Consider the following 15,249-nt stretch of genomic DNA (forward strand, 5'->3'; position numbering starts at 1 on the left):
GTCCGCAGAGAAAAGTGGAGAACAGAGGGGAAACGTGGGACAAAACACAGCAGCAGCGTTGGTATCTAAGGATCGCAGTGACCGCTATCTTCACTCACACACCACCCACATGTAGCTTCAGACCAGCTGCAGTTTTTTAACAATTTGATGTGTTAAATTTAGAAATGAAAAAACATAGACTGCATTTGGCCTCTGTAAGTGAAACTCTTTTGAAGACTTTGGGTCTTTCTTCAGTAATTCATTGTGTGAAATATTGTGAAATTGACCTCCTCAGCTTTCCAAACCATGTCTAAAAGACTACACGCTGGTTTTCATCAGCTGCAATCTGTTGCTTTCAAAAAGCTGTTTGTCAGGGTGAATTTGAACTGACAGAATAGCAGCAGTATATTGATGTTTGGGTTAATAAAAATCTATACAAATAGCTTATGGATTACATTTGCTGACCTAAATATCCATGTGTTCATAATTTAAGGATATTTATTGATTTATGAAGAAAAAATCTTTTCCAAATCCGGACTCCCAAACCCAGAGGCAATGCTACAAAACATGTAAAAGAAACATCAACTTCTAGAATGCATTTTCCTACTTTTATTCATGATTCAATAATTATTACATTTGTTTAGCAGAAGAAAATGAATAAGGAAAATCTCTTTTCAGCACTGTATATTCCTACTGAATAATTTTCAACATACTGTTGACAGATAAGAGCAGAACAAAATATATCAAACCTCTCCCGTGTGTGTGTGTGCGAGTACATGTGTGTGTTTGGGAGTGACAGACAGAGATTACACTAGTGTGGCACTAGGGTCTCCAGACAGAGGACACATTTCAGGCAATCATGGCCATTTTTCTGTGTGGCTGTAAAGCCATACCTAATGTATGCTGCATCATATTTTAGGATTTTAGTTGGCCATGAGTTCTTAGGCAGAGTCCTCCATGGTATGGCTTTTGTTCTGCTCCTTTGGTCTATTTGTTGTCTAAAACCTGTTCATTTTATGATAGCTACAAGTCATCTTGAGGAGCAGAACAGCCTGATAACCGCCAGGTCTACACAGATGATGACATCGTCATGCAGAACTTGTTGTTGAAATTTTTTCTTCCTTCTAACTTTTTGAGGCCCTCCTAGATCACCCCTTGGCAGCCCCCACTTTAAAAATCACTGAGCTAGAACACGCTGGAAAATTCTGTCCGCTTATGATAAATAGTACCTTCATTGCCTGTAATACATCCAGGGGCTTTGTGTTCTTTGTAATGCACAACACTTTCCCTCCTTATCCATTGCGGCACATTGTTTTGCTATGCTACAGTACTTGGTTCTACACATGTGGGACTAGACCACTAGGTCTTGCCTTTCCAGGCCCTTCTTAGGACCAATTAGAAAATCTGGAACTTTGGGCTGCCCTCATAGCAGCTTTTTATGAAAGTAATTAAGGCATTAATGTGCATAGGGTCAAGTTTGAGACAAATATCCCCATGAGGACAATAAAGTAAATCACTTTGTTTAATATTGTATCGTACCATCGTATTATACTGTAACGAAACTTAACATAACCTATCGTATTGTACTTAATGTGTTGCATCATATCAGATTATAATCGTACAGTAACGTTTTTTTTAGTAACCCTAATTGTACAGTAACGTAATGTAACACAAGATATCGTACCGTATCTTATCATACTGCATCCTATCGTATCGTACCGCACCATACCACAACGTAACGTAGCACAACGTAACATAGCACAACGTATCATATTGTACTTTATCTTATCGTATTGTACCAACATCAACTTTTAAAGATTAAGCTATTTAACACATTTATAATTTATAACAAATAGCTTTAGCCTCAACACTCTATTATTAAATTCAGTAGCTATTAATCATTACTTATTATAATTTTCAAGAACTTTACATAATTCATGATTTTGGGATTAGTATGAACGTAATTAGCTCAAGTGGTGTGACGCTGTGAGCTACATTCTCCTTGGAAGCCTGAACTGAAAGCACATTGATGTTGGTATTCTTTAAAGTAGTGGATTCTACTCAGGACAATAAATGTTGTAAATAAAAAATATTTAAAGATAACAATCCCCATATCTGATAAAGTAACTTTTGGATGTACTGAAATAAAAATATGCAAGCAGACCCCACAACTTACAGAACTAAAGGGATGTGCGTCAACTGTCTTACTGTTCATAGTAAAAGGACACATTAAGGGCTTTTCAGTCCATGTCTGACTGGTTCAGAGCACCTTCGGTGAAAAGAATTTATAGCAGATACTTCTGTCCTATTGGCAACATGTGAAACAAAGGAACGCTTAGCAGGAGCATCGGCATTTTTCTTTTTTTACCTTTTGGACTTTACTGGATTTTTGCATTTGGAAAAAGCTGGAATGTAAATACTGGGTGATCAGAAACTTGCTGACACTAGCTTGTGTCCATCCTGGTGTGGAGAGGGGACTTCCTGTTTCTAACTCTGCTTTCCCTGCCAAAATCACTGTTATGCCTCCAGGGAGGAAAAGGCACTTACCTCTAAAGAATATATATAAGCAAGATTGTTAAAGCATTTAATGAAATACAGAAAATGGATAAGTTATTCAAACATTAATATTGCTTTTTATTCTCCCAAGTAACTCCCATATTTTATATGTATTCTTGTGACCAAATTAGACAAATATTTTGCTTATTTTATGTGTGCAGTGTAAATCTTCACCTCCACCTTTTTTAGTGGATAAACTTCCACTCTGCTCACCCAGCAATTTGTCCTTTCAGCACAACTCATTGTGTAATTCCACTTCCTAATCCTAAGGTTAAAATTGAGCATACATTTGCTTCTGCAATAATGAGTGCACTGTTGTCACGGAGACTAGCAACACATCCCAGTTACCTCTTGCTCTCTCCTCCACTTGAAAAGATGGTGGAGGTGGATGATGGAGGTATTTGACCTTATGCACATCTGAGAGTGTGTCCCCCAGGTGTGGTTGAGGGAGTTGGGATGGCCATTTGTTGACAGAAGATAAGCAACATCACACATGCAAAGAAGTGTGAAGGAAAAGTTGACATGAGTCACAAGGAGAGAGCAGCCCTGCAGTGGATGATTTAAGAGCTGCCTGGATCAATCAATATTTGAGCTGATATAAAATCCAGAATCACCATCTAGTGTGTATTTAAAATGATGTGAATCTGAGCTGCAGAATAAGCACAATGTATATCATCAGCCGTTGCTCAGTAAAACTATAGTTTACAGGTCTCTGAGAAATTAGGTCCCTTTGTATCAAACAAAACAAAATCAGCACACATTTTGATCTAGTATTAGTACTTATATAACTACTGTCTCTAAATAAGATTGTGTATTTAAATCTAAATTTTCAGTAAATGTGTGAAAGACATTTTTTGTGTGATTGATGGCAAAGTTCCACTATTTCATGTTTTATTGCTTTGTGAGAAATTTGTTTTCTGTATGATGTAATCAGTCTGGCACAACGTTGTGGAGAAATTTTTTGGCTAATTCTTCTTAACAGTTTTGCTTCTTCGTATTGAAGTTTGTGGTCACGTGTTTATGCAGAGCCCACCACAACATTGAGGTTGAGGTTGGTCAAGCTGAGGACTGGATTTTGACCCTGCAACACATCAGTCACATTGGTCCTGCAAAACAAGAAGAGTTCACTGTGGGTTATTTTTTACAATTTCTATGGGTCTTGCTTAGTTTGGTTGCCTCTTGTAAATTATTTTTCTCATTGTAAAATGATAGACATCAGATGAGCTTATAACTCTCCTCAGATTGACATCAACATGATCATTGCTGATGTCTGTCCTCAGTGGGATTGTGCTAATACATCTGAATGTTCCCGAGCAACAAACAGCCAACACTTCTACTGTTATAGAGATGCTCACATTTGCTAATAATCCATTATTCAAGTCCATCGGATAAGCAGCACCTAGTTCCTACCAAACGGCAACCTCCACCTGTAAAATGTGAAGCCTATGCGGAAGTGCAAAAAATTGCGGTTAACCCCTCATCCGCTAGGAGCTGGCTCCAAAACAGAGCAAATCCCCATAGACTCGCATGTGAAAAAGACCAAATTCACAGCAGAAATAAATATGTTTCAAGCCTGGTACAAAAATCCATTTTAGGATTAATAGGTCAAGTTTACCTTAAGACAACTGTGAGGGGGTGAATTTTTTTCTAACTCATCCATTTAAGATGTTATTTAATTTTGAAATTTGGCATAATTAGGGGCGTGTCCTTTTGATTGACAGGAATCCAACATCTGTGGAAATAAGGGAGAGTGCAGCACAACCTCGGTTTTTAGTCGGCTAACAGCACGCCTTAGCTTTAGCCCGCCTACTTCCTACCTCCGTTAGCTGTTTAGCTACCGTTGCTCAGGGTTAGCTCGGTTAGCTCTTAGCTACAGGCAGCTCGGAGTTTGATGGTTGTCAATCATCCACCCCCTTCACAGCCCCCTCTCAGCTCCACCTCTTTGCCCATTTTTGGATTTTCCAGGACTAACCATTCACGTGACGCTACCAAGATGGCGACGGTAGGAACGCCCAACGAGCTTCACTTTTGCTGTTCAGAAACCTACGAGTGACGTCACGGAGGCTCCGTCCATCTTTTATATACAGTTTAAGGTTCCTGCTTACTGTCTTACTTTATTTGAAAGGGTGTATGAGTGTGTAGGCTGCTTAGTTTTAAAAACATTGCTTCTGCATTTTGGCTTTGTTTTATTAAGTATAATGCCATTGTGTTGTATATCATATGTTGTTAATCTCAAGGGAGAATTTCTACTGTGCTAAGAACTCAACCAGATAATTAAGCATGGCTATTTAAGGCAGGGCAAAGGCCTATTTGATCAGTTGCACTTATAATTTTCATGCCAAATGAACTGCATAATTAGAGGTCTAAACATACATATGAATTTTTGCTTACATTCCCAAAACAGTGAGGGAAAATATCAAATTTTAGAGATAAAGCATATTTAATCCTTTCATGCATAGTGTTCACTGCAGTGCACACATATTTAAAGGCTGCTTTCCTACTTCAGTGGACATTAGTGAGTCATCCAATACACTGCAACCCACTGAAAAATAAAAAAATATATCATAAAGTTTCGTATATATATATATATATATATATATTTTAGTATTTTAGTATTTTTAGTATTTACTTTATATCCACTCTGTACCAGTTTGCATTTTAATCATTAAGAAGTAGAAAATATATTCAGCTGCATTCTTTCTCAATGTGTGTGCTCGGGAATCAAGGCCGAACCACGATAAGAAGAAAAGAAGATCACCGTGCCCCTGACTCCCTATATCTTAGCTTAGTAGAAAACACTGAAGCCTGTCAATCCTGAAATTGTGCAGTTCTGTACTGTTTTATGTACATGGGAAGGACTTTGTGAACCTCCCCTATAAATGCCTTGTAATATGTGAAACAACTCAGTGGTGTATCATACTCGTATGGTGCATACACTCCTTGCAAGTAAAATGGTAGACATGAAGTAATACTTCTTGTGTTCTTCTTGTGTTGAAGATATATATATATATATATATATATATATATATATATATATATATATATATATATATATATATATATATATATATATATATAAATATATATATATATATAAATATACACACAGTGATTCCTCGCTATAACGCAGTTCATCTTTCGCGGCCTTGCAATTTTGCATGTTTTTTTTTTTTTTACAGCACATTGTTCTGTGTCCTGATTTTGCTGTAAACCATTGTCAGTCAATCTCCTCTGTGCCGTGTCTCTGGTGTCTTTGGTTTTATTCTATAATACTGGACATATTTTTCTACAAAGGTTTGAACTTTGACGGGGAAAAGCGTGAAAATGTTAATGCCTGTCTGAGAAAAGTGTATAAAGCAGGGGTGCCCAAGTCCGGTCCTCGAGATCTACCATCCTGCAACTTTTAGATGCAACCCTTCTCCATCACACCTGAATCAAATGACTGGCTCGTTACCAGGCCTCTGCAAAGCTGAATGACATGCAGATGACATCTGATTCGAGGACCGAACCTGGGTACCCCTGGTATAAAGTGTGTAGTGAGGGGTTTTACAGCCTTACAGCCTCTATAATAATAATAAAAAAAAAATAAAGCTGACTTGCGGATTTTACCTGTTGCGGGTTATTTTTTAGAACATAACTCCCACAATTAACAAGAGACCACTGCTGATGTAATCAGGAAAGAGCGGGTTTATTAAAATGAAGATATTTTTTTCTGTCACTTAAAAAAGAAGAAAAAGAACCAATATTTGTCTTTGTCTATCAAAACCCCAAAAATGTGACTTTTGAATGGGAAACTGCTCCCCAAGGACACTGAGAAACATATTATTATTTTATTTATTTAATTTTTTTTTAATTAATTGTGGTTTTATCAAATATAAGTTTTAAAGCAAGACAGCAAAGGTAAGACCTTTTATGACTATGTTTTACTAACTTGAATACGTTTGGCCTTCTTTTGCCTTTGGTTTGGTGAGTCTTGGTCATAGCGAGATTAAACTTACAGTTGTAAAATCAGTGAGATGTGAGCTTTCAGTATAAGAGTCGTTTGTCCGTGTTTATGCCACCGGGGGGACACGGGGGGCCATAGTTTGTGTGTACATATTTCTTTAGACTTTGTGTACCTGGTCTTTTAATTGTTTGTTGTCTTAACTGTGTTTGGTGGTCATAGAAATGGTTTTACTGAGCTGGTAGTTGAGATTCTAGACTTTCTGTGGATACCAAACATGTTTATGTAACATTTATAGAGATGACATTACATCCATAAAACCGTATGTTAAACTCCTGGTAGCAGAAGGTGCAGGTGCAAGAGGTTAAGCTAAACAGTCAAGCTAAGAATGCAAAGTTAGACAATTTATAGGCAAGATATCTGGATAACAAACCACTAAAGGTGCATGGATGGAAGTTATTGCGCATATTGTGAATAATTCTCTCTCCTCACATAGCAAATGTTACTAGACCTTTTGAAAAAAGACAACTTATAATTTTTAATAAATATCTACAATAGGAAATTTGCCGTCATTTTTGAAGAATCACATTTTTATTTCTATTTTTGGGTTTTAAAATAAAGAAAAACATAAAACTTTAGCAGAAAGAGGATAGACAGACTTTCTTCTATGGGATGTAGATATGTGTGGAAAATAATGTTTAAAAAAAAAAAAAAAAGCCCATAGTTCCCATAGAGCTGCAGGTTGCAGACCCTTGATGTAGTGTTAGTAAATTTACTGCATTTTTCATATAGCAGTAGGTTTTCTTTTAAAAGAAAAGGACATTTTGTGCATAACTATTCTACTCTATTCGACAATCATTTAGCAGACGCATTTATCCAAAGCGACTAACATTTGAAAGTAAGAACAACACAAGCAAGAATTCAAACAAGATGGGACGTCATAATTAAGTTGTAGACAGACTGCTGTGAGTCCAGCTGGACCCAGGTAGTGCATATATATATACATATATATATATATATATATATATATATATATATATATAAATATGTGTGTGTGTGTGTGTGTGTGTGTGTGTGTGTGTGTGTGTGTGTGTGTGTGTGTCTTTAGCTTGAACTTAAAAGTGGATAAGGACTCTGCGGATTGGATGGAGTTAGGTAGATCGTTCCACCACCGGGGGACAACAGAGGAAAAGAGTCTAGCTCAGGGGTCTCCAACTCCAGTCCTCTTGAGCTACTGTCCTGCAGGTTTTAGGTTAATTTTGAGTGTGACTCCAAATCCTGACCTCCATGGGTTAATAAATTTGATTTTCATTGATCATTTTTGTGTAATTTTGTTTGTGTTTCATAAGAATATTTCTTTCATTCAGATCTAGGATATGTTATTTTAGTGTTACCTTTATTTTCTGAGGAGTGTATATCCACTGATGAAGTGTACCACTACTGGTCTACAGTGAACATCCAGTGCATGTTCTATTGTGGTCAAATTCAAATAAATCAGTTAGTCGTGTGTTTATCTGATTTTTATTTTTTCATTTGTTGATTATCTGCAGCATTGCCTTGATTGTTTTAAATAAAGTCTTGAACTCTTGGCCTCATGATTTCTTCAGCTTTGATTCATGGCATGCAATGGTTAATGATTTGTCCCGTTGAACATCCACACCCTTAAATGTGCAGAGTGTAAAACTGGTCAATGACAAAAAAATGTAATATATCAGTACAAACAGTTTCTATTAGTATCTAATCATTTTACTAACTTTATTTGTATGTTTGTTCTCTTAGAAAGATCTGCTTATGTCTACTTGCCATTAGTCTGCAGACATGGCAGCTACCATATTTGTGCCACCAATTTTCCTACTGTGTCTTTGAATGGACAAACAACTCTGTATGTGAAGTGAAAACTCTCTGAGCTTTAAAACTACAGTACCGGCATTGTTGGATAGGTTCCCGAGCACCGTTTGGGATAAATAATACCCTAAAAAGGCACATACAGAAAGATAATGCACACCAGTTACCTGTAGTGCAGTCATTGCTGCACTTGAGCCAGAGATTATTTCTGAACAAATTTTTTGCACCATCCATTCTGTGGACTGTGGACAGTATTTGAAGTTATTTTTATATTCACCTTCACTACCATCCATCCATTGAACCAGTGATTTTCTTGCTGTGAGGCAGCGATGATAACCACCCTCACCACTGTTCAGCCCTCTTTACTACTAGATGTCAGTCATTTCTACACACTGTATCTTTTAATCATGAACAATATTCATCTTAAACACAATTTACAGCAGCAGTGTGCAAAACTTGGTGCCACAAGCTTAGAACCAAATGGAAACCACAGATGTAACACTTATGAAAGTAACTAGAACGGCTGCTTTGCATGTAATTTTTGAGATTCTCTGCTTTCATTTTTTCACCACTTCTTGAATGAAAACAGTAAATGTGTGAGCCATTGCCACCATATTCGTCATAGATTTCAATATAAACTGTTGATCACCGCAGCTTTAAAGTTGGAGGGGGAAATGTTTTTTTTTTTTACTTGGCTAAGCTGCTTTGGATGAAATGTGCAGTGAGACGGCAAATTGAAAAGCAGTTCCCTGTTATCACATTTTTGGCTTGAAAACAAAAATGTAAATAGTAGGGCTGTGAAAGTTAACGCGTTAGCCATGCATTAACACAGTCACATTTAAAATAATTAGTGCAGCTGACGTTCAGTGACTGTTTTATCCCTGATTTGTGCTACATTTCAGCTGGCAGTGATGCTGCACCAGAGCTTTGTTAAACAACCAGCGCAAAAATCAAAAAATCAAAATCAAAGTCATTGCTGTTGCTTTGAATTACATAGTTTGGGTTTCATGAGGTTTCATCCAGCCTTTAATATGTCATACACACCATGCACACGTCTATCATCATCCAGCACTAAATGGAAGAAAGAAAAGTTTCAAACTAATTAGTGTAATGATGGTTTCAGGAACTACAATTTTTCCAGATCTAGAGTTGTTTAACCTGCAGCTGATAACTTTTTACTGTCTGGATCAACACTGCAGTAAAGAGGGAAACTTTTAAGTGTGTTTCTGCCTCTGAGACACTGAACACAGTGTATAAGATTGGGACAATTGTTACCCTGGAAGCTGGACTCGTCTCTACACTTTCTGTCTGATTATGAGTAATTGAATTCCATGTGTCAGCATGTGTTTCTCTGTAGCATCTGGTTTCCTCTGCTTCATCCCTCCTGTTGATTCAACATACAGTTGGATACTATCCACTTACATTTGATCAGATACTACAACATATTTCACTATTACACCTGTAAATACTAATTGTTGAATCGCAGAAAGAAAGAAATGTCCTGCAACTAGAAACCTAAAAAAATCTTAACTTTTGAAAATATATTGTGTTTTATGGATGTCCCCAACCATCCCAGGCTTTTTTTTTTCACCTCAATGTGGAGTGTTCCTCTATCACTGTCTGTGTCTGGCTCTAAGGTGCTAATGACTTGGTGTTGTCAGGTAAAACTGGACAAAGATGGTGGAAGTTATTAGCTGTCTGGATGAGGTGAATTGAGTCCGCATCCAGACAGCCCTTAACACTGACTGCATGTGGTCTAATTACTCGCTGTGGGTTTTCTTTTTTTTTTTTTGGATTGTATGCACTGCTGGTCTATCCGTGTTCCTGCAAAGTTTAATTCTCCTCACTCTGCGAATGGGCAACTTACATTTTGTTTTGTTTTGCATTTGTGGTTATTTAACTTCAGGTTATAGTTTAAAGTTATGATGCCCTTGGGGAATTGAGGAAGTCAGGTATAGAAAAGAAAATACTTCAACAGAAATACAATCACAAGTGTGTTTACAGTAGATGTGATTGTATTCTCTGTCTTTTTGGTGTGCTTTAAAGGGGCAAAAAGCAAATTTGTTTTACCACGTGGCTTGCTGTTGTGCACTGCCTGTAAGGCAAGGCAAATTTATATAGCACATTTCATTTACAAGACAATTCATAGTGTTTTATATAAAACATTAAAAGCATTACAGCAGGGTGCAGGAAGCAATAAAAACAAACTTTAAAAGAAATAAAAGAAATTAAATAAGAACAGTAAGAAAGAACCTAAAATAAAATAGATAAAATGCAAGAAATAAAGTTCCAGTGTGGTGAATATAACAGTTTTGATAATAGGCAGCAAAAAGAAATGTTTTTAACCCTGATTCAAAACTGCTGAGAGTTTCAACAGACTAGGGCTGCAACTATTAAAAGGACTAGTCGACTAATCAGATTGTGTGTCTGATAATTATTAAATGGCTCTTATTTCATTTTCAGCTTTTAAATCTTGTGTGAGGTTGTTATGTAAGTCCGATGTGCCTCCTATTTAAATGTCCGAGCATTGCAGACATACTTCCGTGGTACGCAAGGTCCGCTTTACAAATCTGACATGTATTTAATTTATTTTGTAAGTGTAATGTGAAGTAGTCCCAGACTTTTGATGTCCTCTGCCACCGTTTTGTTCCCTGGTCCGCCACCATAGTTTTCCCCCGGCGGACTTTATTGCACATGTGCAACTCTTAGCAGAGATAAGAAAAGAAGACGATGTCTCACTCTGTAGGTTTTTTTTTTCCGACAAAAGTTGACGGTTAAAGTCGTTGTCGATTATTTTTATTGTCGACTATTGTCGACAATGTTGACTAATCGTTGCAGCCCTACAACAGAACAGCAGTTTTCTGTGAGTTTGTTCCACATGTGAGGAGCATAAAAGCTGAATGCTGTCTCTCATTTAGTTCTGACCCTGGGAACAGAACGTAGACTTGGCCCTGATGACCTGAGGGATCTGGTTGGTTCATAACGAACCAGAAGATCCTGAATGTATTTTGGTCCTAAACCATTCAGGTCCTTGTAAACTATGAGCAGGATTTTAAAGTCAATTCTTTGACAGACAGGAAACCAGTGTAAAAATATAATCTACCTTCTTGGTCTTAGTGAGGACTCAAGCAGCAGTGTTCTGGACTAACTGCAGCTGTCTGACGGACTTTGTAGGGAGACCTGTGAGGACAGCATTACAATAGTCCAGTCTACTAAAGATAAATACATGGACAAGTTTTTCTAAATCCTGCTGAGTCATCAGTCCTTTAATCTGCAATATGTTCTTTAAGTAATAATATACTGACTTCACAACTGTCTTAATATAACTACTAAAATTAAGGTCTGAGTCCATGACAGTTCCCTCCATGACAGTTCCCTCCATGACAGTTCCCTCCATGACAGCTCCCTCCATGACAGCTCCCTCCATGACAGCTCCCAGATTTCTGGCATAGTTGTTAGTTTTGAACTTAGATGTTTGAAGCTGAGTGCTGACTTTTAATCTTTCTTCCTTGGCTCTAAAATCTGTTATTGCAGGTTTGTCGTCATTTATTTAAAGAAGTTCTGGCGCATCCAGTCTTTAATTTGATCGATGCAGTTGAGGAGTTTGGATTGGACTGTAGTCTCCTGGTGAGATGGTTATATAGATTTGTGTGTCATTAGCATAACTGTGGAAACATGTTTTGTTGTTTTTTATAATACAAGTGAGTGGCAGTATGTAGATGTTGAATAGCAGTGGCCCCAGGATGGACCCTTGGGGAACCCCAGAGGTTATTTTGGTTAGCTCAGATTTATAGTTACCTATAGACACAAAATAGCCAGAAAGTCCAACCCAATTTTTCTGTTCTAGTTCTAGGTCTAGTAAGATGGTTGACCGTGTCAAATGCAGCACTGAGATCTAGTAGTACCAGGACTGAAATGTTTCCGCTATCTGTGCTCAGGCGGATGTCATTATGGATCTTAACTAGATCAGTCTCAGTGCTGCGGTGTGGCTAAAACATGACTGGCAGACATCAAAACAGTTATTTAGTGTCAGGAATTTATGCAGCTGTTGAAAGACAGCTTTTTCTATAATCTTACTAAGAAAGTGGAGGTTTGATATTGGCCTGTAGCTGCTCATGAGTGACGAGGTAGGTTTTTCTTTTTCAGTAGAGGTTTGAAAACAACTGTTTTTAAGGGTTTGTAGAAAGACACCTGAAAGCAGAGACGTGTTTACAATCTGTAAAATATTCAAGGCCATGCATCCTGAAACATTAAAAAAAAAACGGTTAGCAGGGCATCAAGACAGTTTTTTAGATACCCAATAATCTCATCCAAGTTTTTAGAACTGATTAGAGAAAAATGTGTCATGGTGTTCATGTCTCTGAGTGGACACAGGGACATATGTCCTGCCCCTGGCATGGACGCACTGACTGACTGCCTGATATTTTAAATTGTATCAGTAAAAAAAGAAGCAAACTCAATACAGGCCCAGTTAGACAGAAGTTCTGGTGTTACTGACACAGGAGGATTAGTTAGCCTGTTAACAGTAGCGAACAGCAGTAGACTGCTCACCTCGTCTGCGAACCAATGTTAATCCGGGATGAACGTACATGAACGCACAGCCAGACCGGCTGGTAAACACGGGGCTGGAGATCAACACAAAGAGACAGAGTGTGATGTCATGCTATACTCTTGATTAAATTACACCTCTTTTTCCCCACATAGCGATTTTTTATAATTCCTTCAATCTAGAGATGATGAATTTGCGCTTATTGCTCCTTTAAGGTCAGAGGAAAATCTTTAGAAAATCTTTAAAAGTCCCAAGGCTCCATGTGTTGAATAATGTGAAGATTGCTCGTGCATTTGTGTGTGCCAGTAAGCTCTGTTTTTCTAGTTTTGTCAGACTAATACATCATTCAGAGAAATATAGTTTCTCATTTTATATTCATTACTGTCATAATTTATCCAAAAATGTAGGGGAGAAAAAAAGGAGTTGTGGTGACGGCTTACACAGAAATAATCAAAATGGAGGCACCGCTTCTCCTCTGAATATTAATTCATCACTTAAAGATCCCTGTGGTGCATTTCATTGATTTGTGTGGCGTTGTGATGTGTGCAACGGATGATTGAATTGTGCTGAAACAGCGTTTCTTCAAGCTCTTCCATTATGCTGATATTTTGACATGGAAGAGTGGAGGAGGGTTTGCGACTTGGATCATTACCCATCTTAAACACAAACGGCAATAAACAAGATAGAAACGTGGCCTGGATGACTAATTTACAACCCCAATCTCATCAGACCTAAATCCTTATCTCTTGCCAACATATTGACAGTCAGCGGATAAACAATTTATCAGCCATTTGAATAAGTAATTTCCCGCAGCTCTCTTTTTGTGATATTTACAATTGTACCTCTGCTCAGTTGTTCGTTTGGCTCACTTCATCTTCTCTCCCTTGTATCTTTTGTCCGTAAACAGAAACCTGAGCAACAACAAGATCTCTCTGCTGAGGAATGGCTCCTTCTATGGCTTGGCTGCTCTGGAAAAGCTGTAAGTACTTAAATCAAATACTCTTAACTTTTTTTTTTTTACTCCCCAGAGTCCTAATAGTTGTCATCACAGCATCAGTATTGTGATTTAGCTGGGAAAGGCAAACAGGGACATGATGGGATTTAGGAGATATTTGTCCGTTTTTACCCTTCAGGAGGCTCCCTACTGTTTTTTTTTTTTTTTTTTTTTGTAAATTCTCAGGCCAGTGCTTAACTTCAGCTGCCACAGTAAATGTCTTAAAAGGGATAATAAATAGCATCATATAAAAGACTAATGCAGCCCAAGATCGGGGGAGATTTGACAGCATGACTGACGAGCCCCGGTCCGTGTCGATGAATGTCGCTCCATATGCGACGTCCCGGAGGGTTGAATTCATGGAGCCTGATTAGAAGCTCTGTGATGGCTACCCCCAGGCTCTGGCCCCCTGAAGTCAGCTATTGATTGCTTTCACCTCCGTCCAGTCCGGTGATCACTGCTTTTCTACCTGATGGTGACACCGCCGTCGGCTGATGATTAGGAAATCAGACTGGGACTGAAATCACACAGAGCAGCTTGATAACTCGGCTCCATGCACTCACCCATCCCCACATGTCTGCATGCACATTTAAAGGCTCTCTAACACACACATAAGTTACATCAACGGCTGCTGTGAAATTATTACAGACAGTTTGGCTGCCGTCTCCTTGACGACTTGACAGTTAAACTCATACTGGGTTATTGTCACTGGAATACTCCTGACCCTGGTCCCATCCTTTTTTGTGTGGTTGGTGGACCTACAAGGATGATGTCACCTGTCTGCTTGTGTCTTATTAGCGCCATTAAAAATGTCTGCTTTTATCTTTCCAGCTCATCTGGAGTGATGATTGTGTGGCTTTTAAGGACATTCAGTCAAAGGTTTGTCGTGTCTGCCCTTTAAGGGGCTGCAGCAGATCTGGAGGCATTTCCCTTTTTTTCACCTCACTCCCTGGATACAGTCTGTCCACATGCAGCGTTTGGCAGAGATGCAGCTGTCATTAGCAGTTGATGCAAATCCAGGTAGTCTCATTGAGTTGAAACTGGCAGCCAGATGTTCCCTTGTCTGTGGCCCTGCTGACCGACTTCCTGCCTGCACGGCTGGCTGGCTGACTGAATCTGAGGGTTGGGCTGAATTGGGAGCTGATTGACAAGCTTAATAAGGCATGTGTGTGTTTGCTCTACTCATGCTGCAGCTGTGGTCCCAATGAACATTAACAGATTTTCTAAGGCAGCAATGGAAATGTGGTGATCCCAAAGCATATTATTCTATTTACCACTGGTGTTATCTAGACATGCAGACAGTCTTTTTTTTTTTTCCCCCCCCTCTCTTTCTTGGTTCTTTTAATTAGTCCTGCTTATGAGACCTTTGTTCCCCTTTCCAAT

The 15,249-nt window shown here is 38.4% G+C and overlaps 1 protein-coding gene across 2 annotated transcripts in view; it reads left to right on the forward strand.

The window, feature by feature from the left end:
• The window catches only part of LOC121655127 (adhesion G protein-coupled receptor A3), a 204,533-nt gene that overhangs the window by 11,155 nt on the left and 178,129 nt on the right, over nucleotides 1-15,249 (forward strand). For both annotated transcript variants that reach the window (XM_042009561.1, XM_042009562.1), the window contains exon 2: nucleotides 13,780-13,851. In XM_042009561.1, the coding sequence (XP_041865495.1) occupies nucleotides 13,780-13,851 (72 nt within the window). The remainder of the gene's footprint in view (nucleotides 1-13,779; nucleotides 13,852-15,249) is intronic.

Source organism: Melanotaenia boesemani, chromosome 16, assembly GCF_017639745.1.
Source record: "Melanotaenia boesemani isolate fMelBoe1 chromosome 16, fMelBoe1.pri, whole genome shotgun sequence".
Lineage (NCBI taxonomy): Eukaryota > Metazoa > Chordata > Actinopteri > Atheriniformes > Melanotaeniidae > Melanotaenia > Melanotaenia boesemani.